We start from the raw sequence: 23,535 nt of genomic DNA on the forward strand, positions 1-23,535 counted from the left end.
GGGAGAGAAGAAGGGAGCCAAAAAAGCAGAGAATTATAGCTACTCTAAAAAGAGAGGGCGTCCTTTGTAGCTCAGCTGGTAAAGAATCTGCCTGCAATGCAGGAGACCCTGTTTCACTTCCTGGGTCAGAAAGTTGCCCTGAGGAAGGGAATAGGCTTCCTTCTAGAAGGAGTGTATAGGCTATACACTCCAGTATTCTTGGCCTTCCCTGGTGGCTCAGACAATAGAGAATATGCCTGCAATGAGGGAGACCTGAGTTCCAATCCCTGGGTTGGGATGATCCCTGGAGGAGGGCATGGCAACCCTCTCCAATATTCTTGCCTGGAGAATCCCCATGGACAGAGCAGGTGTCAAAGAGTCAGACGCAATTGAGCACAGCTAAAACCAGAAGTCTAGGAAAACAAAACCAAAGGTATGGCTATTAGCATATGTAAGCTGACCAGACTTTAGTCTATTTTAGTAGAGAGAAAGCCTATTAAGTTTTTTAAATATACCAGCTAACCAGCCACTGGCCCAGGTAAAGAAACTATGACTGTTCAAAACTTTAAAAACTTGGTCCCAAACACTTATCGTAGAAAGTGTACCAAGTGAGGAAGCTTTTCAGCCTCCAAGAAAAATATATTATGAATGTCCATTCTAGATATGGCCCAGGAGAATAATGGAAAAAGAAGAAGGTCCAGGACCTATGAGAACAATGAGCAAAAGACAAATTTCCAGGGAGTCACAGTCGCATCAAAAACTCTATAGGATTTCACAATGGCTCTGGCCCAGTGATGGCTTTGTGCCTCCCATTCTTTCCTTTTCCAAATGCAAGAGAGCAGTTATCTTATTCTGGTCCTACTACTGTCTGTGGGAGGGGGGTCTCTCAGACTTGATATAGAAATTTCCACATATCATCAAGAGTTTTTGCACCTTGAGTTTGATGTTATGATTGGGTGAAATTTGAGGATTTTTTACGTTGGAGATGGGGTGAGTGTATTTTGTGCGTGAAGAGGAGTGATCCAAATATTGATAACCAGTAGGACAGCACAAACTACCCTTATTAGTATTCTGGGCTCAGCTATATCCAGTTCTTCTCATTTTTATAAGACAGAATTTTCAAGTCCCCTTATGTTTCAGTGAGGCCATGTGACTTCCTGGTCAGTGAGATATGAGAGGAAATAACACAGGTCACTTTCCAGTCACAGCATTTAATTTCTGGTGCAAGACTTTCCAGACTTCGGTTTCCCCACCTTGATGATTCTGGAAGCATGCCTCAAGATGGGGCCTGAAGTGATCAGGACAGAGTCCCTTACCAATCTCTGCTGGATATTTAGCCTGAGTGAGAATTATACTTTTATTCTGCTAGGTCTCTAAGACTGGGAAGGTTGTGTTATCTGAGTGCGACCTAGCCTCTCCTGACTGATAAGTCTACAAACAGCAAAATGCACATGTAACTTCACATATCTGTCTTTTCCTGACATATACTGACAAAATCTTTTCACACATTAATAAGTGGTGTTAGCTCACCCTGGATGCACAATTGAAGGGTTCTTAACATTATATGCAATATATTAAATAGTCAATACAGTATTTTTTGGTAAATTTTTAGAGAAAACCTTCCTCTTGTAAAATCTCTAAAACTCTGGAAATAAGCAGGGACGTCAATGCTTGATTTCTGAGTTTCAGTCAGATCACACTAGGTGAAATGGTGAAAGAACCCAAAGGAAAAGTATAATTTTCTAGAATAAGTAACATATCAAAACCATTGTGACAATTCAAAATGAAATGAAATTATCCATTGTACTGCCTGAAGAAGGCCCCCAGAGGAACAAAAGTGACAGTGTCCAACTTTGTTGTAAATGTTAGGAAAAAATTATTTCTGATTGGCAGTCTGCTATAGATTCAAAATGACCCCCTCTGTGCTATGAGACTGTGTCAATCAAAATTAAATGAGGTTCTTTAAATTCTTCTTCTTAATATTTTGGGAAGCTTGAACTAATCTTACTATTTCCAAAGAACAACTGACAAAATGAGAGATCTTTTTTCCCCTAAAATGGTGAACACAAAGATTTATCATAAACTGCCCAGTTTTTAGGTACCATTTCTTATTCCAAAGAGAAATATAAGAGTAATGAATATTTCTGATGCTACTGTAACACCTTTAAGGCTTTCACCAGTGGCTCAGCGGTAAGGGATCCACCAGCAATGCAGGAGACGCTGGTTCGATCCTTGGGTCAGGAAGATCCCCTGGTGGAGGAAATGGCAACCCACTGCAGTATTCTTGCCTGGAAAATTCCATGGTCAGAGGAGCCCGGCAGACTACAGTTCATAGGGTCACAAAAAAGTCAAACATGACTGAGCACACAGACAATAACAACTTTAAGACCTAAAAATAAAATATCAGAAGCAAAACCAGTATTTTTTTTCTTTAGTTTTCCCTTTATTTTAGATGGCAGGCAGCATTGGATAGGTTTATAATCTTTTCTAAAAGCATGTCATTTCTGCCATCATTTTAATATGAATTTAATTCTGCTGTCGGCTCTTCACGAAACATTAGGATTAAAACTGTCCAAATATTCTTTACCAAAGTGAATTTTACCTTCTTCAATAGGAACCTTGAATTTTCCCATTTAATTTCTGCAGATTAAAAACAGCGTGATGGTAATAAACTCAGTCTCTCTCCAGCTAAATTTTAAGCCCCTAACCGGTAGGTATGGTACAGACATTCACCCAGCATCTCCCAAGATGTATGATGAGTTACTAGCTTTGCACTTAATCTCTTTATTCCAAGGTTTTTCAATCCGTTAAACTGACTCCTTACATTATAAGTGTAAAAGAACATTCCAGTGTTTACAAGTTCAATTTGGAGGGGAGATGTCTTGAAAGGAATCAGGGGACACTTGGCATTCTGGGTGAAAGTTCAAGAGAAAGACCACACTCAGCTCTGAGAAAGACTTTGGGGCTATGGGATGAAATGCTGGGTCAAGTGGAAAAGCATTGCTCTTGAAGTTCCTTGAGAAGTCAGTAAAGTCTACAGAAATTACAAACTGCTAAATGCAACATTTCTCTGGGGAAATGTTAAGAGTCAAGTCTGCATGTTGGTGGACCTAGAGCCAAAATAGACTGGAGCCCACGAGACTATGACCGAAGGAGACCACACGGCAGGCGGACAACTGGATGACTTGCGGTTCTTTTCAACAGACAGGGCATCCAGCCACAAAATTTATGAACAAAACTGTTTTAATATAGTTACTGCATTTGTAAACATGCAGCACAGTTGGAAACAAAGAACTTAAAATCACAGAAATATATTTTGTATCTAAGGACAAACGAATACTAAAGAATTACGTTTCATTTTTTTTAAGGAAAGGGACAATCATTTTTGTCAAGCACTGACAGGAAGTTGGGTTCAGAAGCTCCAACTTTCATAGGATTCCATGAGCCTATTCTTCAAAGTATGCTGTGTGAGGTTGCCCGAGGGAACATTTGACCACCTCGACTTCTCCACCTCCATTCTTCTCCCGCTGAAAGTGAATGCTAATGAAATCCTCTACAGTTTCTTCATCTGTCATCTGAAGGTCTTTCAATCCTGTCAGAAGCACTGTCCTCTTAGATACTCCTGAAAATACCTAAGGAGGAAAATAGAAAAATAAAAGATAAACAGCAATTTTCTAAGAACTCTGAATTGCAAAACTTTACATTTTATAAGCTCTGCTCAATATTTTGGACATTATCCTAAGAGAGACAAGGGGCCTCAGGAAGATTTTTCAAGGAAGAGAATATCAGAGTTAGATGTGAGTTTCAGAAAGATAACTCTAGCAGAACTGTGACAAGTGGAGGAAAGGAAGGCAACTCTATGGACAGAGAGATCAGTTAAAGAAGTAGTGAGAAGTGGAAGTGAAAAAATTGAGTGATGAAATGGATGTTGGAGATGAAGCTAAACCAAGAGTTAGGCTTGAGTTCTAGTTTTCAGGATGGTAGGCTAGGCAGATCATGATGACCTTTTAGGAACAGAAAAGATGATCTTTCTTTTAGGAACAGAAAAAAGCAGCAGGTTTGGAGTAAAGATAATGAATTCAGAAAAAATAAGAAGGGAAAACCATTTTTAATGCTCAATGATAGTAGATATATGAGAAAAATGTAGTTATGTCTCCACATATAAAAATATTGTGCCACAGTCAATTAAATAAGGTACAGTTTTACATTAAAAAGTATTCTTAAAATAGAAAAATTCATTCTGTACCAAGCAGATATGAAGAGACTATTTTGATATTCCTCATTAATAAGATTCAAATGAAAACAGAATCATAACTTTTTATTTTTGTGGGGGTGGGGAGTCAAGCAATTAGCTTCCAAAATGAAAGAAAAGAGATGACTTTACCTGAAACTTTTTCAAGTGTGTTTCTGTGTATGGAGAAACCGTAACTCTATAGCAGTTTTGATTTATATAAACAGGATAGTCTTTCATTTTCAAAATCTTGTCAGCAACTAAAAATAAATTTTTAAAAATGATTTTCTTCTTTATTATAGACATTTTCTTCTTTATCATAAACATTTTTAACCAAAGATAAAACTTCCTTCAAATAGAATGTCAAAGTAAACAGTGACTTGAGTGATTAATTTTTAAGAAACTCTGGCAGGAGGAGAAGGGGACAGCAGAGGATGAGATGGCTGGATGGCATCACCGACTCGATGGACATGAGTTTGGGTGAACTCCGGGAGTTGGTGATGGACAGGGAGGCCTGGCATGCTGGGACTCATGGGGTCACAAAGAGTCGGACACGACTGAGCAACTAAACTGAACTGAAAGTTGCTTTTAAACAATTCACAGTACATAGTTTTGAAAAACATAAGACCAAATGATAAACAGACTCAGCTCCATCTGTCTTACACTACTAGTCAGTCAATGGACAATGTGCTACAAAGGCCTCAGATAGACCCACCTTGAGCTACATAAAATGGGATAACCATCTGCAAAAAGTAACCCAGCCACCCTAACAAAACCCAGTATTTCCCAATCTTTCAAGAAGTATACATGAAAAATATGATTAGAATACTCTCTATCTTTATGTGAGAGATTTATAGAAAATTACTACATTACTATGATATATATAAAATTACTGTAACTGATACATGACATTCAATAAACCTCTGTAATGATGTTAATCAAAGGTGGAAGGGTGCTGAATGTCATCCAGAAAACATGAATGCAAATTAAAAAAAGCATTCATCGGTTTTCTCCAACATAAAAAATAATCAGAATTGTTTTTAGAAGCATTTTTCTCCTAGAGGGGAAACAGCTAATGTGTCAGTATTGCATAAAGTTTAACAGAAACAGTTCTTAAGAATATCTGATCCCTTCTTTTCTCCTCTCACCAGTCCACCTTCAATCAGCAATGTGGTACAGCAATTAAGAGTGCAGACCCTTGCTGGCGAGAACGTGGAAGAATTGGTGCCCTGATACACTGCTAGTAGGGATGCAATGGTGCAGTCACTGTGGAAAGCAGAGTGGCGGTTCCTCAAACATTCAATATAGAATTACCATATTACCTAGCAATTCCAGAAAGATTTTGAAAAACATTCACCTAACCATAACTACATAACAGGACAAAGGGAGTTTGGAAATTTAAGGAAATGTCTCAATTTTTATTAAATTAATATTCTTTATTATTTCAATTTTCTTTAAAAAGCATGTATTTTTTTATTACGAAAAAATCTAATCAGGCAATGGCTTTTAATTGTATGGTTGGATTTCTATCATATGTGATAAACTCAGGAGAAGCCCTAAGAACTAACCAGAGCAAGAGACTTTTTTTTTTATTGAAAATTACTTGACTTTGGACACAGTGGGGGAAGGAGAGGGTGGGAGGAATTGAGACAGCAGCCCTGAAAATAAAACAGATATGTAAAACAGATAGCTAGTGGGAAGCCGCTATTTAACACAGGGAGCTCAGCGTGGTGCTCTGTGACAGCCTGGCGAGGATGGGGTACAGGATTGATGAGAGGTTCAAATGGGAGGGGACATATGTATACTTATGGCTGATTCACACTGTTGTATGGCAGAAGCCATCACAATATTATAAAGCAATTATCCTCCAACTAAAAATGAATTAATAAAAAAGAAAGTCACTTGAACATATTAACAGAAGCAGCTGGAGAACCTTTTATTTTTAATCGTAATAATGTAAACCTCCCTAAAATTATTTTAAAAGTCTGTTTCTACGGAAAAAGGGAACAGCTCTCCCCCTTTTTCTTCCTGGAAATGATTCCCTTCATCTAAGAGGCCCTTGTCAATGGTAAAAAGTGCGATGGAAGAGACAGTTTTATATATATATACATACATATAGATACATATGTGTGAAAGTGAAAGTCGCTCAGTCGTGTCCAGCTCTTTGTGACCCCATGGACTATGGAATTCTCCAGGCCAGAATACTGGGGTGGTCAGCCTTTCCCTTCTCCAGGGGATCTTCCCAACCCAGGGATTGAACCCCAGTCTCCCGCATTGCAGGCAGATTCTTTACCAGCTGAGCCACAAGGGAAGTCCTACATATATATATATATATATATAGCTTCCCCAGTGGCTCAGCTGGTAAAGAAGCCACTAGGGAAGCTTGTTTTATATATATATATATATATATATATAGATTCTTTACCAGCTGAGCCACTAGGGAAGCTTGTTTTATATATATATATAAATATGTGTGTATATATATATATATATATATGTAGGACTTCCCTTGTGGCTCAGCTGGTAAAGAATCTGCCTGCAATGTGGGAGACCGGGGTTCAATCCCTGGGTCGGGAAGATCCACTGGAGAAGGGAAAGGCTGACCACCCCAGTATTCTGGCCTGGAGAATTCCATGGACAGAGAAGCCTAGCAGGCTATAGTCCATGGAGTCGCAAAATTTCTCTGCCACACACCCACTGTGTGATCTTGGATAAACTACTTATCTTGCATATGTCTTAGCTGCCTCATCATTAAAATGAATGTAACACCTACATTTAGAGCTGTGCTATGGATCAGAGGAGACATATATATGAAACACCCAGCTCCATGCCTGGCAGGCGATAGGAAGGCACTAACATGGGGGGACTTGTTATTTCTAACCTTATTCTTAACAGTATTCAGGAAAATCATTTTCAGGACACTACCATTTTATAAGGTTAAAAACATCCCTGTTATTATGCTGCCTAATAAATTCCAAAGAAAAGAAGTAGAAAGAGAAATATTTTCAGACCTGGCAGAGCATAATTTAAACGCTAGAGCACTGTTTAACTCTCTCAATGCTGGAATACCTCCACTTTCCACAAAGGTGATGAGGGCGCTCCCGGTCTGCTTGTCATACTCCACGCACTCCACTTCTCCGCCTCCGTTGCGAGACTTAGAGAAACTCAGTTCTAGCTTGTCTCTCATCTGACTTTCTGGCAGTTCATCAGGAATGTCAGTAACGCTGATTTTCATTTTAGACACTCCTACATAAACCTGGGAAATTGTTTCATGTTCAGGAATATGGATGAGAAGTATCTGTGCTTAATAGCATTCTAAAAAGCTGTGATCACCATGTTACCTGGAATCTGACTCCTGAATTTAATGGAACTGGGTTGGCTGTGAGCATAACATTTTCATTCTGTACCTGCACAAGATGGCGTGCCATTTTGATCACATTTTGGGCAACTGAAAAATAATTCGGGAAGTATTAATTTCCAATATTTCAATACATTTTTACATGTTTGGCTTAACAAAAAAATAATCCTGGGTAGTTGAGCTTTCCTTTAATTTTTTTTATTTTAAAAAAGTGTTTTTTTGGTAGTGTTTATTTTTGGTGATGCTGAGTTGCGGCGAGTGGGGCTTCCCCTCTAGTTGTGGTAGGCTGGCTCTAGAGAGTGGGCTCAGTGGCTGCGGTGCGCCAGCTTATTTGCCCCAAGGCATGTGGGGATCTCAGTTTCCAGACTAGGGATCAAAGCTGCGTCCCCTGCATTGGCAGGCAGGTTCTTAACCACAGGACTACCAGGGAAGTCTCCAAATTTTCTTTAATTTTCAGGGATCTTATTTTTACATTTTTCTTAGGATTTCTAAATGATAATGGTGTTGCCACCATACTAGGATATATTAATGCCAAAATACATCAGCATAAACTTACAATGTAGAAATCCTCAAGTTTAAGAGATAAGCCTGACGATCCTTTAGAAATTCAGTACAGTCCACACCCCTCCTTTCCACTGTTGACAGAATTATCAGCGAATTCCCTCAGTACATTAAAGCACAGCCAGAAATTTCTTCCAGGTTGAGTAAGCTGGGAAGACTTTTGTAGGTCAGATTAATTCTGACAATTAATCTTTTCATCATTTCTCACTTCTTCTTAATATGTTACAAGCACCATAGAAATAAATATTTGTTCTTATCTCTGTCTTTCCCAAAGATTACATATTAAAGACCACATAGACTTAAATATCAAAGAGTGAGTCTTCTTTTTTTTTTGGAAGGCGGGTCATATTTAACAAAGAATTCTACTTTTACTAAAATGCTCTTGAGATCATTCATTAAAAAGTCAATAGCCTTGGTATACTGACCACAAAACTATCAAATCTAATTTATCCGTGCAAATAGGAGAGGTTCTGTAATACAATTTTGCCAAAAATCATTAGCAATCCAACAGCAACTATATGTCAGTTTAAAATGAATGTGGGTATGTGTTTTTTTAAACTGTGTGACATGAGAGTTCATAACACTTTACTTGTTGATATTGGAGCTTTTATTCTAATACGTCATGAAGACAAAAGATGCCCAATCCTGGGCTTGTAAACCTCACATGTGTTTATGACAACCAGACAGCACACCACAGCCAGAGAAAGAGAGAAACAGGGCGTTGTCATGTGGGAATTCAGATGCCTCGTACCATGATATGACTCTGTAACTTGAATTATAGCGTTTCTGTTGTTGTTAATGACAACAGGCAACAATAACAGAGGAGGCCAACTATAAGTAATACTTAGATGATGACCTTTCCCTCCCCATCCCCACCTCTCCCTCGCCCCCCAAACCTCCAACATCTGGTGATCTGACGCAGTTGAGAGGCACTACTTGTATTTCAACCCTTGTGACTCTGACTGTCAAAAGCCAACTCCCATTGGTTTGTGTAGGAACCCAAAGCAGTCCCAGAGGAGCAGGATGTCAGAGTCATGCCAAGGGTGGAAGCAGTGACACAGCTGTCTCTGAAGAGAATCTTATTCTCAGCAGCCCCAGGTGATTTCTGTGCGGGATCCCAACTTCCCAAAGCCTCACTTACATCTTTCAGTTATATCCCATGGACCACCGCCAATGGCCAACAGGGCTCTTGACCTCACCCTCCATCCGCAGCTACAGGGGTGGAGCCAGGGTGGACAAAGAGTGTGTGCATATAGGGACCTGCCAGAATGCCTTTCTATTTATTTTCAGGTTATAGTAACTAACCAGGCATCAGGAGACATGAGTTATAATCATAGACTCCCAGTACCTGAGCACTGGAAGGGCTTGTGAATATCTGATCCCACTCATCACTTGACAAATCTGAGAACAGAGGCCCAGATGGTGGCCTGCTCAGCGGAATAACGGTCCAGTAGAAAGTACAAGGGTACTTGGGGTTTGGCTCTCAGCTCGGCTGTTTGTTACCTATATGGACCTTATGCAAGCAAGCTTTTGTTTCCTTAGTTGAAAAATTTCTAGCATGGAGCAATAATGACAACTAACATTTATTAAGTGTTTATTATGTATCAGATACTGTGCTAAGTATTTTTTCAACGCTTCTCATTTAATATTCAAAGCAACCCCATGAGGTAGGCATTGTTACAAGGCCTGCCATAAAAACTTGAGATTTATAAAGAACCAAACCCAAACTACACTTCTGTAAAGAGGCAAAGCTGGGGACTTTCCTGGTGGTCCAGTGGCTACAGTTCTTTGTTCCCAATGCAGGGAGCCCAGGGTCGGTTCCGGTCAGGAAACTAGATCCCATATGCCACAACCAAGACCTGGTGCAGTCAAACAAATACATAAAAATACTGGGACTTCTCTGGTGGTCCAGTGGTTAAGAATCTGCCTTCCAACTGCAGGGGACATGGGTTGGACGCCCTGCTGGGGAACTAAGATCCCACATGCCGCGGGGCAACTAAGCCTACGCACCGCAACAAAGATCCCAAGTGATGCAACCAAGACCCGACGCAGTCAATAAATAAATAAAGTGCTGTTTTGGTTTGTTTAAAAAAAGAAGAGGCAAAGCTGGCATTCAAAGCCAGATTCTCATTAAGGTGTCCCCAGTTCTCAAGAGGGTTCCACACCATGGCAAACATCAGGTCCCACTCCAAATCTTTGACTCCAGAGCTCTTTTCATTCTCATGCCTTGTGCACTTAGGTAAATCACTTAAACATCTGAGAATCTGGTTTCTTAATGATGTAAACAGTATCTCTATCTTATTACTTTTACAGAGTCATGTGAGTATAAAATGAGATCATGTCTGTCAGAACTCTCTGCTTTGCTACTTTGAAACATTATTACTAGTATTATCATTTGCAGGTAGCAGGAGTAGTATAAAAATGCTGGTATTGGGCATCACAACATGGGTTTGATTTCTAGAGCACTCACATTCTGTGCTAGTGATCATGTTCAAATCACTCAACATCTCAGAGTCTTGTTTTTGGTCTGTAAAACAGGAATAATCATATCTACCTCAGGGCACCCCTATGAGGATAAGACGAAATGATATAAAAATTCTAAAGCAATAGCCAAATATCTACAAAAACTCTTTGGACGTCCCCGTGCTTTCTAAAGGTAACATGGTCAAGTTTTTGAATATTAGTCATACCTTCTTCTTTTTCAAAGGTAATAAGTGCTTGTCCTTTTTGCAGCTCATAAGGGACTTTTGAGCTCACTTGACATGAATAGGAGATATCTGAAAACTCGCTGTCACTCTCAGGATTCTCCACAGATGTGAACTTTATCTTTGTTTCAGGAATATCCTCATTAATCTAATTCAAACAGAAAGGTTTGATTAAAATCAACACAAGAAGTAACTTAAGTCCTTCCAATGATAATGTGATCTCATCATTCAATAATTCATTCTCCACTGACTTCAGAACCCCACAGAACGCTGATTTAATATCACTAGTAATTGCTTCTTCCCAGAAAAATACTCAGTAATCTAGTCAAATGCTGATCCTTTAATATTATTTCACAGATGAAATTGTAAGTATATAGTCTCTAACTTTTTCTAATCAATCAGTGTTTAAACTGGTCAATACTGTGTGTTGTTTGGTTCTTAAGCCTACATCATTCCTACAGAAAAGTATCTTCTAAACAACTATGCCAATAATAGGCTGTTTCACAAAGGAATCACTGCACAGTATCTTTGGTCTCATTGCAAAGAGGTATGAAATAGACGTGGGTGCATACTGCAGCTATTTTGACAGCAAACTCAGGTAATGTCATCCAAAGAGAAACTCCTAAATTCAGTTCAGTGACTTAAAATTTATCAAATTTAAATTCCCCCTTCCTCAACACCTGTCCATCAACTTTTAACCATTCCCACAACTTAGGTTTATAAAAATGTGAAGGGACACCAATAGCAAGATTTGTTAAAAAAAAAAAAAAATCTGGAGGATAAAGTTAAGTGGTTATACTTGGGTGCTGAAAATCACTAGGATGAACAGGTCTCTGTTGTTTAGCCTCTAAGTGATGTCTGACTCTTTTTGTAACCCCTTGGACTATAGCCTGTCAGACTCCTCTGTCCATGGGATTTCCCAAGCAAGAATACTGGAGAAGGTTGCCATTTCCTTCTCCAGGGGATCTTCCCGAGCCAGGGACCAAATCCATGTCTCCTGTATTGGTAGGCAGATTCTTTACTACTGAGCTGCCAGGGAAGCCCCGAACAGACAGTACAGTCACACAGAAATGCACAAATGAGTCAGGTGTTTTCATCTCTATTTCTCACGGTTATTTTACATGTTGCAAGAAAAAGTGTTATCATGAAGAGATTAGAAACAGCCAATGAGTCATTTGGTCTAATCTGACATTTATTCTACAATTTGACATGTCACTTTGGTAGAATTTCTGATTACCATAAGTCTGATTTCAAAACAATCTGCAGTGTGAAAAGACAGTGTTTCCCAATAACAGAGAAACATCCAGTATACCCAGAAGGGTCAAGAGCTTTTCCCAGTGAGAGTGGGAATGCCTGCTTCTAGTCCTGAGTGCACCATGGCAGGGAGCAATGCACTCATGGTCCCTAGAGCCCAGTTTTCAGTCCTCTGTGAAGTGGATCAACTGAGCTGGCTGGATTCCCAAGGCCCATTTGGGTTGTAGAATTAAGTGATTCTAGCTCCAGTCTAAAAATTATGCAGGATCTTAACAGAGACTTCTCTAAACCTCACAAACACAAGAAACCTCACTTTTGATATTTAACATTCTACCCCTAACTTCAGAAATAAAAAGTGATAATGCTTTAAAGTAGGTGTTTTAACAATCTGGATTTTGATGAAAAAAGGAGTGAGAGCTGTCTAATTCAAACAAAGGAAAAATTAAGAAAGAATTTAAATGGTGAAGATACTCTTCCAATTTTTTTTTAAGTGTGAAACGCACTTAAATTATTACTTGGATGAGGAGAGCAATGAAAAAATTTAGCGAGAAGACCAAGACTTTGATCCAAAAGTGATTGATAATGACCATCACTGGGAGGCTGTGTGTGTTGTATTAATGTATAATGAATATTAAAACATGCATTAGCATAAATGTGTGAGTGAGTGAGTGAATATATAAAGTCGCTCAGTCGTGTCTGACTCTTCGCGACCCTATGGGCTGTAGCCCACCAGACTCCTCCGTCCGTGGGATTCTCCAGGCAAGAATACTGGAATAGGTTGCCATTTCCTTCTCCAGAGGATCTTGCAGACCCAGGGACTGAACTCAGGTCTCCCGCACTGCGGACAGACTCTTTACCATCTGAGCCACCAGGGAATCCCACAATAATTTATAGCAAGATGAAATGTTATGGAGGGATCATGCACCTGTGACCAGCACCCAGATCAATCATCAGAACAAGACCAACAACTCAGAAGCTCTCTGGGGTTCCCTTCCAGTTTCTACCTGCCTCTAACAGTAAGACCATACTAACTTCTAACACTGTGCTTTTGTGCTCTACTTAAGTCAAAGTATATGGTACGCCCTCTTTTTCCTCTTTTGGCTCAACACTGTGTCTATGAAATTCATCCATATTATTGTATATAGTTATTGCCTGTTCATTTTCATTGCTGTGCAGTATTCCATTATGTGAATACACCCCAATTTATAAATTCATTCTACTATGGAGGGAGAGTTGATTGTTTTCAGTTTGGAAAACAGTGGTGACATGAATGATCATAATGTCTTAGAAATGACTTCTGTATCATTAAATTTCTTTTTCTGAAAAAAAAATTAGCATCTGTTAAAATGAGATACAAAAATAATTAAAGGGGTACCTGAGAGGTCCTGGTGGTCTCTTGTAACTCAGCTTCAAGTTCTTCGATCTCCTTCTTTAACTGAATATTTTCCTTTATGATTTCACTAACTGATTTCTAAAAAATAAAATAACAGTCCAAATTTAAAGAGCCCCAACCTCATTTTCCAAATGAGTTAAAGAAGCAAAATTTCTCTCTCTGAACAAGGCAAAGAAAGACATTAGATGGTCTCAGAATAAATATGATCACATGAATAAACATTTGTACAATGTTATACATCAGAAAGTGAAGAGGAACTACAAAGCCTCTTGATGAAAGTGAAAGAGGAGAGTGAAAAAGTTGAGCTTAAAAGCTCAACATTCAGAAAACTAAGATCATGGCATCTGGTCCCATCACTTCATGGGAAACAGATGGGGAAACAGTGGAAACAGTGTCAGACTTTATTTTGGGGGGCTCCAAAATCGTTGCAGATTGTGATTTCAGCCATAAAATTAAAAGACGCTTACTTCTTGGAAGGAAAGTTATGACCAACCTAGATAGCATATTCAGAAGCAGAGACATTACTTTGCCAACAAAGGTCCGTCTAGTCAAGGCTATGGTTTTTCCAGTGGTCATGTATGGATGTGAGAGTTGGACTGTGAAGAAAGCTGAGCGCCGAAGAATTGATGCTTTTGAACTGTGGTATTGGAGAAGACTCTTAAGAGTCCCTGGACTGCAAGAAGATCCAACCAGTCCATTCTAAAAGACATCAGTCCTGGGTGTTCTTTGGAAGGACTGATGCTAAAGCTGAAACTCCAATACTTTGGCCACCTCATGCGAAGAGTTGACTCATTGGAAAAGACTCTGATGCTGGGAGGGATTGGGGGCAGGAGGAGAAGGGGATGACAGAGGATGAGATGGCTAGATGGCATCACTGACTTGATGGACATAAGTTTGAGTGAACTCCGGGAGTTGGTGATGGACAGGGAGGCCTGGTGTGCTGCAATTCATGGGGTCGCAAAGAGTCGGACACGACTGAGCGACTGAACTGAACTGAACTGATACATCATTATCTGTTATTTTCCTAAGACTGCCAAGGATTATTATCTCTATCATATAAACAAGGAAACAACCTTTCATGCTTACCAAAGTCACAGAAATGTTTATAGTAGAGCAAGGATTGAGACCCATGTCTTCTGAATCTTAGCTCAGTGCTCTACCAACTCATTCCTAGCTATTTGTGACTCGAAACATGAATTTTAAATTGCACCATAATTGTGGACATATGTTAGTCTGGGGCAATTACAGATTTTTTTTCCCGCAATATAGCTCAGGTAGTTTAAAGCATAGCCTCCATTCCATCTTGGATCTGATCATATAATTGTTAACAAAGCTCTTAACTTCTAGGTGCAAGTCAAAGAAATGAAAGGAAATAAAAAAGCAGTTAATGTGAGTTGTGTAAGAGAAAATAGAAATGTGATTCTTCTTGTCAGTCTTGAATATTAGAAGTAAAAAAAAAAAAAAAACTGAAAACCCTAATACTCTCCCAAATTCAAGTTAATGTTGGACAAAGACATATGAAACATGCCTCACTGCAAAACCAATAGAAAGGTCAATTTTTAATAGTACTCAGTAATTTTTCCTTTTTACCTGGTTTTGTTTATCTTTCATAACTTCTTCAGCTTGCTCACATTCCTTAAGGACTTGTTCTTTGTTATCTTCATCAGCTGCCATGACTCCCTATTTATTATAAAAAATAAACACTTCACAAACTACAGCCACTATGGAGAACAGTGTGGAGATGCCTTTAAAAACTGGAAAGAGAACTGCCATATGACCCAGCAATCCCACCACTGGGCATCCACACAGAGGAAACCAGAATTGAAAGAGACACGTGTACCCCAGTGTTCATCACAGCACTGTTTACAAAAGCCAGCACTTGGAAGCAACCTGGATGTCCCTCGGCAGACGAATGGATAAGAAAGCTGTGGTACATATACACAGTGGAATATTACTCAGCTATTAAAAAGCATGCATTTTAGTCAGTTTTAATGAGGTGGATGAAACCGGAGCCTATTATACAGAGTGAAGTAAGTCAGAAAGAAAAACGTCAATACAGTACATTAACGAATATATATGGAATTTAGAAAGATGGTAACAATGACCCTATATGTGAGACAGCAAAAGAGACACAGATGTAAAGAACAGACTTTTGGACTCTGTGGGAGAGGGCGAGGGTGGGATGATTTGAGAGAATAGCATTGAAACATATATATTATCATATGTGAAATAAATAGCCAGTCCAGATTTGATGCATGAGGCAGGGTGCTCAGGGCTGGTGCACTGGGATGACCCAGAGGGAATAGATGGGGAGGGAGGTGGGAGGAGGTTCAGGATGGGGAACACATGTATACCCATGGCTGATTCATGTCAATGTATGGCAAAAACCACCACAATATTGCAAAGCAATTAGCCTCCAATTAAAATGAATAAATACTTCAAAAATGGTACATACACACAAAGAAGAAAAAATATCTTTTACCCTTTTATGGATAAAATATCTCTTCTTTGCTATATCTTTTCCCCTACCACCGAAGTCTTTAATATCATGTGAACTATATTCAAACAAATTCTGTATTTCAAATAACTTTCACATCCATAAATATTTAAAAGGTTCTAAAACTCCTTTGCATTTCAATACCATAATAGAACATAATGGGTATTAACATTCCTTTGTAGTTCTCATCTCAATCACGATATGACACTCCATTTTAAAAGACTATTATTTCAGTCCTCTAGACTTTTTCCAAAGGCTTTAATTTAAATATTTAATTCTCCTTATTATACTCCAAGAATGTAATGGAGTGAAAATATCTCCAAACACCTTTCCTCTATGATAACAGAGGTTTTCACAAAACTTCCCCTGAGTTCATACACTAGACCATGAGAAACAAAATTCATGTTTATTTCTAGAAATCTCTGATTGAAATGGCATTCTCTTCAAATATGATTATAGGCAACAAGTCACATGGTACTTGTAGCACCTGTGACGAAAGTCACCAGGCATGTGCCTCAATTACTGAAGCCCTTGTGCCCTGGGGTCCATGCTCTGCAATGAGAGAATCCAGCAAAATGAGAAGCCCAAGCACAGCAACTGAAGCATAGCCCTCCCTCACCACACCTAGAGAAACGAAGGCCCAGTGCAGCCAAACATTAATCAATCAATTAATTTTTAAAACATCTCCAGGACGGCATATAGTTTCATAAAATATTTTAACTCTCCCAGATAGCCTGAAACATTGCTTGTGCTTAACCCTGCTTCAAAATTATGACAGCTATTAAACTCATGACCATAATAATACAGCCTTATAATAAACTGTAGTATACTGGTAAAGTGGAAAGTGAAGCAAAGTGTTAGTCGCTCAGTGTCCGATTCTGCGACCCCATGGACTTTAGCCCAACAGGCTCCTCTATACATGGGATTCTCCAGGCAAGAAAGCTGGAGTGGGCTGCCATGCCCTTTTCCAGGAGATCTTCATGACCTAAGGATTGAACCCCAGCCTCTTGGGTCTCCTGCATTGGCAGGCAGGTTCTTTACCACTAGCGCCACCTGGGAAGGCATCAGTATACTGGTATACATTACTAAATTAAAAATTTGCTTTTTAAATAACACTGATAATCGTATTTCAATATAATTGGTTTCCTTTATAATTCTCTGTATTTTGTTTTAGACTACTTAAAAAACTTCTTGAGAAAAGCTCATAGGCTTTATCAGACTGGCATCAAAAGAGTAAGAACTCTTGCCTGCATATGAATTTACCAAAATGGAGAAGTCCCAGATCAAATATGACACAAGGAATACCACCACTATTTTTACTGTTTTAGAAGCATATTAATAATGTGTCTAGTAACACAATCTTCCAAGATTTCAACTGACTAAATTCTCACTATTCCTATAGAACAAACAGAAAAGACAGGTATTCCTCTTTAAAAATAGAATAGAAGATTAGCAAAAAATTAATTATGGCTTAGTTTACTCAGTGTGAACCCACGCAGTGTCCAAAAAATGGGTCATATGGTAATTCTACTTTCAATTTTTTGAGGATTCTCCATAACTATTTTCCATAGTGAATGTACCAATTTACATTCACATCAAGAGTGCACAAGGGTTCCCTTCTCTCCACATCCTGTCAGCATTTGTTAACTCTTGTCTTTTTGATGATGGCCATTCCAATAGATGTAAGATGTCATCTCACTGGGATTTCAATTTACATTGCACTAGTGATTAGTAGGAGAAGGCAATGGCACCCCACTCCAGTACTCTTGCCTGGAAAATCCCATGGATGGAGAAGCCTGGTGGGCTGCCGTCCATGGGGTCGCGAAGAGTCGGACACAACTGAGCAACTTCACTTTCCCTTTTCACTTTCATGCATTGGAGAAGGAAATGGCAACCCACTCCAGTGTTCTTGCCTGGAGAATCCCAGGGACAGGGAGCCTGGTGGGCTGCCGTCTATGGGGTCGCAGAGTCAGAGACGACTGAGGCAACTTAGCAGCAGCAGCAACAGTGATTAGTAATGGTGAGCATCTTTTCATGTTCCTTTTGATCTTTCATATATCTTCTTTGGAGAAATGTCTTTTTAAGTCCTTTTGCCCAGTTTTTAATTGAGTTATTAGATATTTTAGCATTGAGTTTCATGAGTTCTTTATATATTTTGGATATTAACCCCTTATCAGATATACTGCAGCTTTGCCTGTGGCTCAGCAGGTAAAGAATCCATCTGCAATGCAGGAGACACAGGAGACACCCTTTTGATCCCTGATTGAAAAGATCCCTTGGAGAAGGAAATGGCAGCCCACTCCAATGTACTGGATTTTCCTGCCTGGAAAATCCCATGCATGGAGGAGCCTGGAGGGTTACAGTCAAAAGGGTGGTAAAGAGTCTGACATGACTAAGCACTGTACATATACATACATCAGATATATGGTTTGGAAATATTTTTTGTGTGTGCTTGCCAGAGGGAGAGGGTGGTCTGGAAGGTGATTTGGAGGAAAGTGGTCAAAAGCTGCAAACATGGAGCTCCCAGTGGCTAAAGGTACATAAACATGATTTATCAAGTAAGTAAATATATGGAGGACAATAGGAGCCAGGTTCTTCATTGTCAGAGAAGGTGATTGTAAATATGGAAAGGGAAAAAAAATAGAATTAATGCTATGAAATGGAACTGGAGATATCAGTATAATCTCATGATTTCTGATGGATTGATAGGAAAGTACAGAAATTTAAATATAGGTATAAGTGTGCATATGTGTGATATTTCCCAGTTCTGTCTGCTAAAGGGGCCTGGAAACAAAGACAATAGCAATGAGCACATTTAGCATCCAGAATTTCGTTTCTAATACCATTCTCAGCTACTGGGAACCAAGGCTATTCAGAGAAATGGCCGTTTCTAGAACTGGGACAGGCAAAGTATAAGACAAGCGTCTTATGATGCCAGAAAGCAAGAAGTGCTCAAAGAATGATGAGAATATGTCACAAGAACAGAGTCCAGCTTGAGGGGGTTCTTACTGGGAAAATTTGGGAATTGATTAAGCATAGAGATAAATGACAGTAATAATTAAATCCGCTTAGTACTAAAACAGATAGATAAATTGATATTTTTGTGAAAAAAGGACCATTTAAGTAGCTTAAAATACAAGTATTGCTAACCAAATTTCTGTGCAATCTCAACCACATAGGTGTTACTCATCAGCCCTGAAGGAGATCAACAACTTCAGTAGGGGTAACTATCAGCTTGCCCTTTTGCATTGAACATATCAAGCTGATTTTCAAGAATATAAGCACCACAAGGGCAGTGATTTTTGTTTTGTTCTCGAAAGTATGCCCTACTTTATCCAGAACGATACTGGAACAGTACTAAAAGAATGCTGGGGACATAGTTTGTACTCAAGAAATGATATTTTTAAATTGTGTTAAAGTTTCCTTACACTGAGCAACCTGTTCTTGAACTTCACATAAGTAGAATAATTTAGCATGTATCCTTTTATATGTGCTAGAGTTTTAATGGAGAAGGCAATGGCACCCCACTCCAGTAATCTTGTCTGGAAAATCCCATGGACAGAGGAGCCTGGTGGGCTACAGTCCATGGGGTCACTTAGAGTCAGAGACGACTGAGCGACTTCACTTTCACTTTTCACTTTCATGCATTGGAGAAGGAAATGGCAACCCACTCCAGTGTTCTTGCCTGGAGAATCCCAGGGACGGCGGAGCCTGGTGGGCTGCCATCTATGGGGTCGCACAGAGTCGGACACGACTGAGGTGACTTAGTAGTAGTAGTAGTAGTAGTTTTAAACTCAACATGTTTTGGAGATTTGTTCACGTTATTGCATGTATTCGTAGCTTATTCCTTTTTATTGCTGTGTAGTATTCCTTACATGGATAGTTCACACTTGGTTTATCCATTCTCCTGGAGGTGGGTGGTTGTTTCCAGTTTGGGGGTCACTATGAAGAAAGCTTCTTAAAGCAAAACAAAAACAAACAAACAAAAGAAATACATCCCCAAAAAAACACTTATTAATTTCAAAGTGGAAAAGAGTAAATTTTAGTGAAGAAGCCAGGCAGATGCCACTATAATGAAGTAGTCAAAGTAAACAATGAGATACATCAAAATTATCTGACATATGATAGGCCCAGCAAGAACACAGCAAGACTTCTGTGATATTCCTGCCAAAGATGCATAAGCTGAATCTAAGAATGAGGAAACAGGAGACACACTGGCCTGTTCCATTCAAAAGTGTTAAGCACATGAAAGCCAAGTAAAGACTGAGAAACTGTCCAGACAGGAGGCTAAAGATACATCGTAACTAAACACCATGCATAATTCTTGGCTCTGTTTGTTAGACACTATATAATAGGGACAACCAGCAAAATTCAAATTAGATCAAAGGATTAGATAGCATTAATGTACCTATATTAATTTTCTGATCTTGATCACTGTATTGTAGTTATGTAAAGAATACCTTTTTTTTTTTTTTTTAACAGGAAATGAATACTCAAGACTTCCAGGTTAATGGGTCATGATACCTGCACTCAAATAACTCAGGAAAAAGAAAAGTTGTTACTTGTAACTTTTCTGTAAGTTTGAAAGGGTTCAAAAATATTTTTAAAGATACATATTAGTAGTTCTTATTGCATCAACAACTGCAGTCTTTACAAAGCTATTCATCCCAGATCTTACACAATTTAACCCCAACTAGTCTTAGTTGGCCACCTCATGCAAAGAGTTGACTTGTTGGAAAAGACTCTGATGCTGGGAGGGATTGGGGGCAGGAGGAGAAGGGGACGACAGAGGAGGAGATGGCTGGATGGCATCACCAACTTGATGGGCATGAGTTTGTGTGAACTCCGGGAGTTGGTGATGGACAGGGAGGCCTGGCATGCTGCGATTCATAGGGTCGCAAAGAGTTGGACCCTACTGAGTGACTGAACTGAACTGAACTGTGTCTTATTTAGACAACTCCTGGACCAAGTTCCTTAACCACACTGAACAACCTAAGGGTTTCTCTTCTCCCTCATGTTCCTCAATGTCACATCCTCCCTCCCCTGCCAACCTTAATTTCCACTTAATGAAATCCTACTGTTCTTCAATGTCCATCCCAAATTCCTCCCCCAAGTTCTTGAAGTCTTTTCTGATTCTCCCAAATGATGTTACTTCTTCCCCATTACCTCTTTTGGGGAGCTTTATTTGTCTGCTGCTGCTGCTGCTGCTGCTGCTAGGTCGCTTCAGTCGTGTCCGACTCTGTGCGACCCCATAGACGGCAGCCCACTAGGCTACTTTTGTCATTTTCCATGACAAGATGGTCATGACCTTGAGGCCAGGGCCTACATTCCCTCTTCCCTGTATCCATTCAGAGCACGAGTTCACATACTGAAAACGCTTAATGTTTATAGGACTGCCTGGTATCTTGACTCAGGTATTTGCTCAGCCCCAGACACCTGGGGCATGCAGTGTTCTATGAAATGTTCTCATTACATTTCCAGAAAGCAGAAACTGCAACATTCTTTAACTGCTTTTTTAAGTCTATTCTTAATGCTTGTAATAAAAGCTCTCAATAATAAATTTAACTCATATAAATGGTCTACTACATAATATTCCCAGAACTTGTTACAGCATATCTAGTATCTGGATACTTTCCCTCCTTGATGAATGGGATGCATAGTAATAGCTTTCCTTTTATGCACTCAAAAGGTAGGCAAAATAATGGCCCTTTTAAAGAGGTCCACATCCTAACCCCCATAATCTGTGAAAATGTTGGGTTATGCTGCAAAGGAGAACTAAGGTTATAGACTGAATTAAGGTTGCTAATTTACAGCTGACTTTAAAATATAAAGCTCTTCCTGGATTATTGGTGGGGAACAATGTAATCATCAGGGTCCTTCTTCAAAGTGAAAGAGGAAGGCAGAAGGGCAGAATCAGAGTGAGATGTGACAAGGGAAGAATAGTCAGAGAGATGCAAAGCTGCTGGCTTTGAGGATGGAGATACGGCACCACTCCTGAGCCAAAGGAGATGAGCAATCGATAGAAGCAGAAAAGACGAGAAAACAGGTTCACATCATTAACCTCCAGAAAGGCAGGCAGAGCAGCTAACACCTTGATTTTAACTTAGTGAAGGCCACCCAGACTTATACTGAATTTTGTGTGTGTGTGTGTGTGTGTGGTAATCTGGACAGGTTGCAGGGCATGAAGGACCTTAGTTCCTCTACCAGCAATCAAACCCATGACCTCTGCAATGGAAACACAAAGTCTAACCACTGGACAGCCAGGGAAATCCCTCATACATAATTTTAAGATAAATTTGTAGCTTTTAAGGTTTTACTGAGTCCATGGTAATTTATTATGGCAGCAAATGAAAAAAACAGTACAAATCACCTCCACCTGTTCACCACCTATTTCCCTAAGGCAAATCTTCCCATACGCATGCCTGGCAGCAAAAACAAAGGAAATGAGGCAAAGGAAGGGGGAAAGGAGGAGGAGATGCACAGACAGGATTGCTTCCTGTTGTTTTTTAACTTACGCCTGTCGCATAGACAGGGAAACACCACATTCTGTTTTGGATGTCTCTTTAAATAAAATCCCTGTATGTTCTGAAAATCAGGCACGACTGCCAAACCCTGCGCCTGCCAGGAGACTAAATCTCCCTAAGGAATCTGTTTTCCTAAGAACTTTCTCCAGAGACACTACAGAAACAGTGGGGAAACACAAACCATTTTAAGTCTCAATTTCCTAAATGAAGCAAAGCAAAGGAGACGGGGTCAGAGGCCAGGGCTGCGGGCAGAAAGCCCCGTGGGCAGGGGGCAGCCGCGCCCCCTCGGCGGCTAGGTGGTCCCCACGACCTCGGCAGCGGGCAGCGCAGGAGGGCGGCGCAGGGAATGGGAGCCAACGACACCCCACTCTCCGCCAGGCGTTCCCACCACCCCCCGCCCCGGAGGTCCCCGGCGCCGCGGAGCCCACCGGGTCGCCACTCACGGCCTCTCCAGCCGGGCCCACTAGGAGCAGGAATGGCAGCGCGGGAAGGGGTCGCCCACTCACGCGCCTCGGCCGGCCGAGCGCCGTGCCCAGGTTCCCGGAAACCTCGCTGGCGGCGCGGGTAGTCGCTGGAACCCTCGGGGCCTGGCTGGGGCTCCCTCGTCCGGAAGCGCCTTCAGCCTTTTTCAAATGGATGGCCCGCGGATCAACAGTTTGCTTCCTTTTAAAAAAAGAAAGAGAGAATAAAAGAAGAAGAAAACTACCGAAGGATGATTTTGCTTCAGTGTAGTCACTGGTCGAATACCAAACCCGGTTCCCCAATGATTAGTCACTAACAAGTTAAACCGATTTTCACTTTCGGTTTTTGAAATGTGTTGGTTTTGTTTTTGTTTGGAGGAAATCTACTCCCAAAGTATTCCTGAAGTTTCCATGAACACTCATTTTAAGACATGTTTTAAAAACCACTCCTTCGGATGTGTATCCCAGGACGTGTTTTGGGAAAATGGGCAGAAACCAAATAAAGTGGCAGTCTCTCTTCAGACAATAACTCTCACTGTAATCTGTTTGTCACCGCAACCTTAATCTACAAA

General features: G+C 40.1%; 1 protein-coding gene across 5 annotated transcripts; it reads right to left on the reverse strand.

Moving 5' to 3' along the window:
• On the reverse strand, positions 3,205-23,307 carry NMI (N-myc and STAT interactor). 5 transcript variants are annotated; one of them, XM_005676155.3, is made up of 8 exons: positions 23,209-23,307; positions 15,072-15,161; positions 13,464-13,559; positions 10,820-10,982; positions 7,552-7,658; positions 7,280-7,466; positions 4,364-4,470; positions 3,205-3,611 (listed from the first exon to the last, which is right to left on the reverse strand). In XM_005676155.3, exons 2-8 carry the CDS (start codon positions 15,153-15,155, stop codon positions 3,426-3,428), a joined length of 930 nt encoding a protein of 309 aa, XP_005676212.1. In that variant the 5' UTR covers positions 15,156-15,161; positions 23,209-23,307; the 3' UTR covers positions 3,205-3,425. The 5 variants fall into 5 exon arrangements, with proteins under 5 accessions (XP_005676212.1, XP_017918270.1, XP_017918263.1 ...); XM_018062781.1 differs by having other exon boundaries at positions 23,013-23,294; XM_018062774.1 differs by having other exon boundaries at positions 23,009-23,294.

This window comes from Capra hircus, chromosome 2 (genome assembly GCF_001704415.2).
Source record: "Capra hircus breed San Clemente chromosome 2, ASM170441v1, whole genome shotgun sequence".
Lineage (NCBI taxonomy): Eukaryota > Metazoa > Chordata > Mammalia > Artiodactyla > Bovidae > Capra > Capra hircus.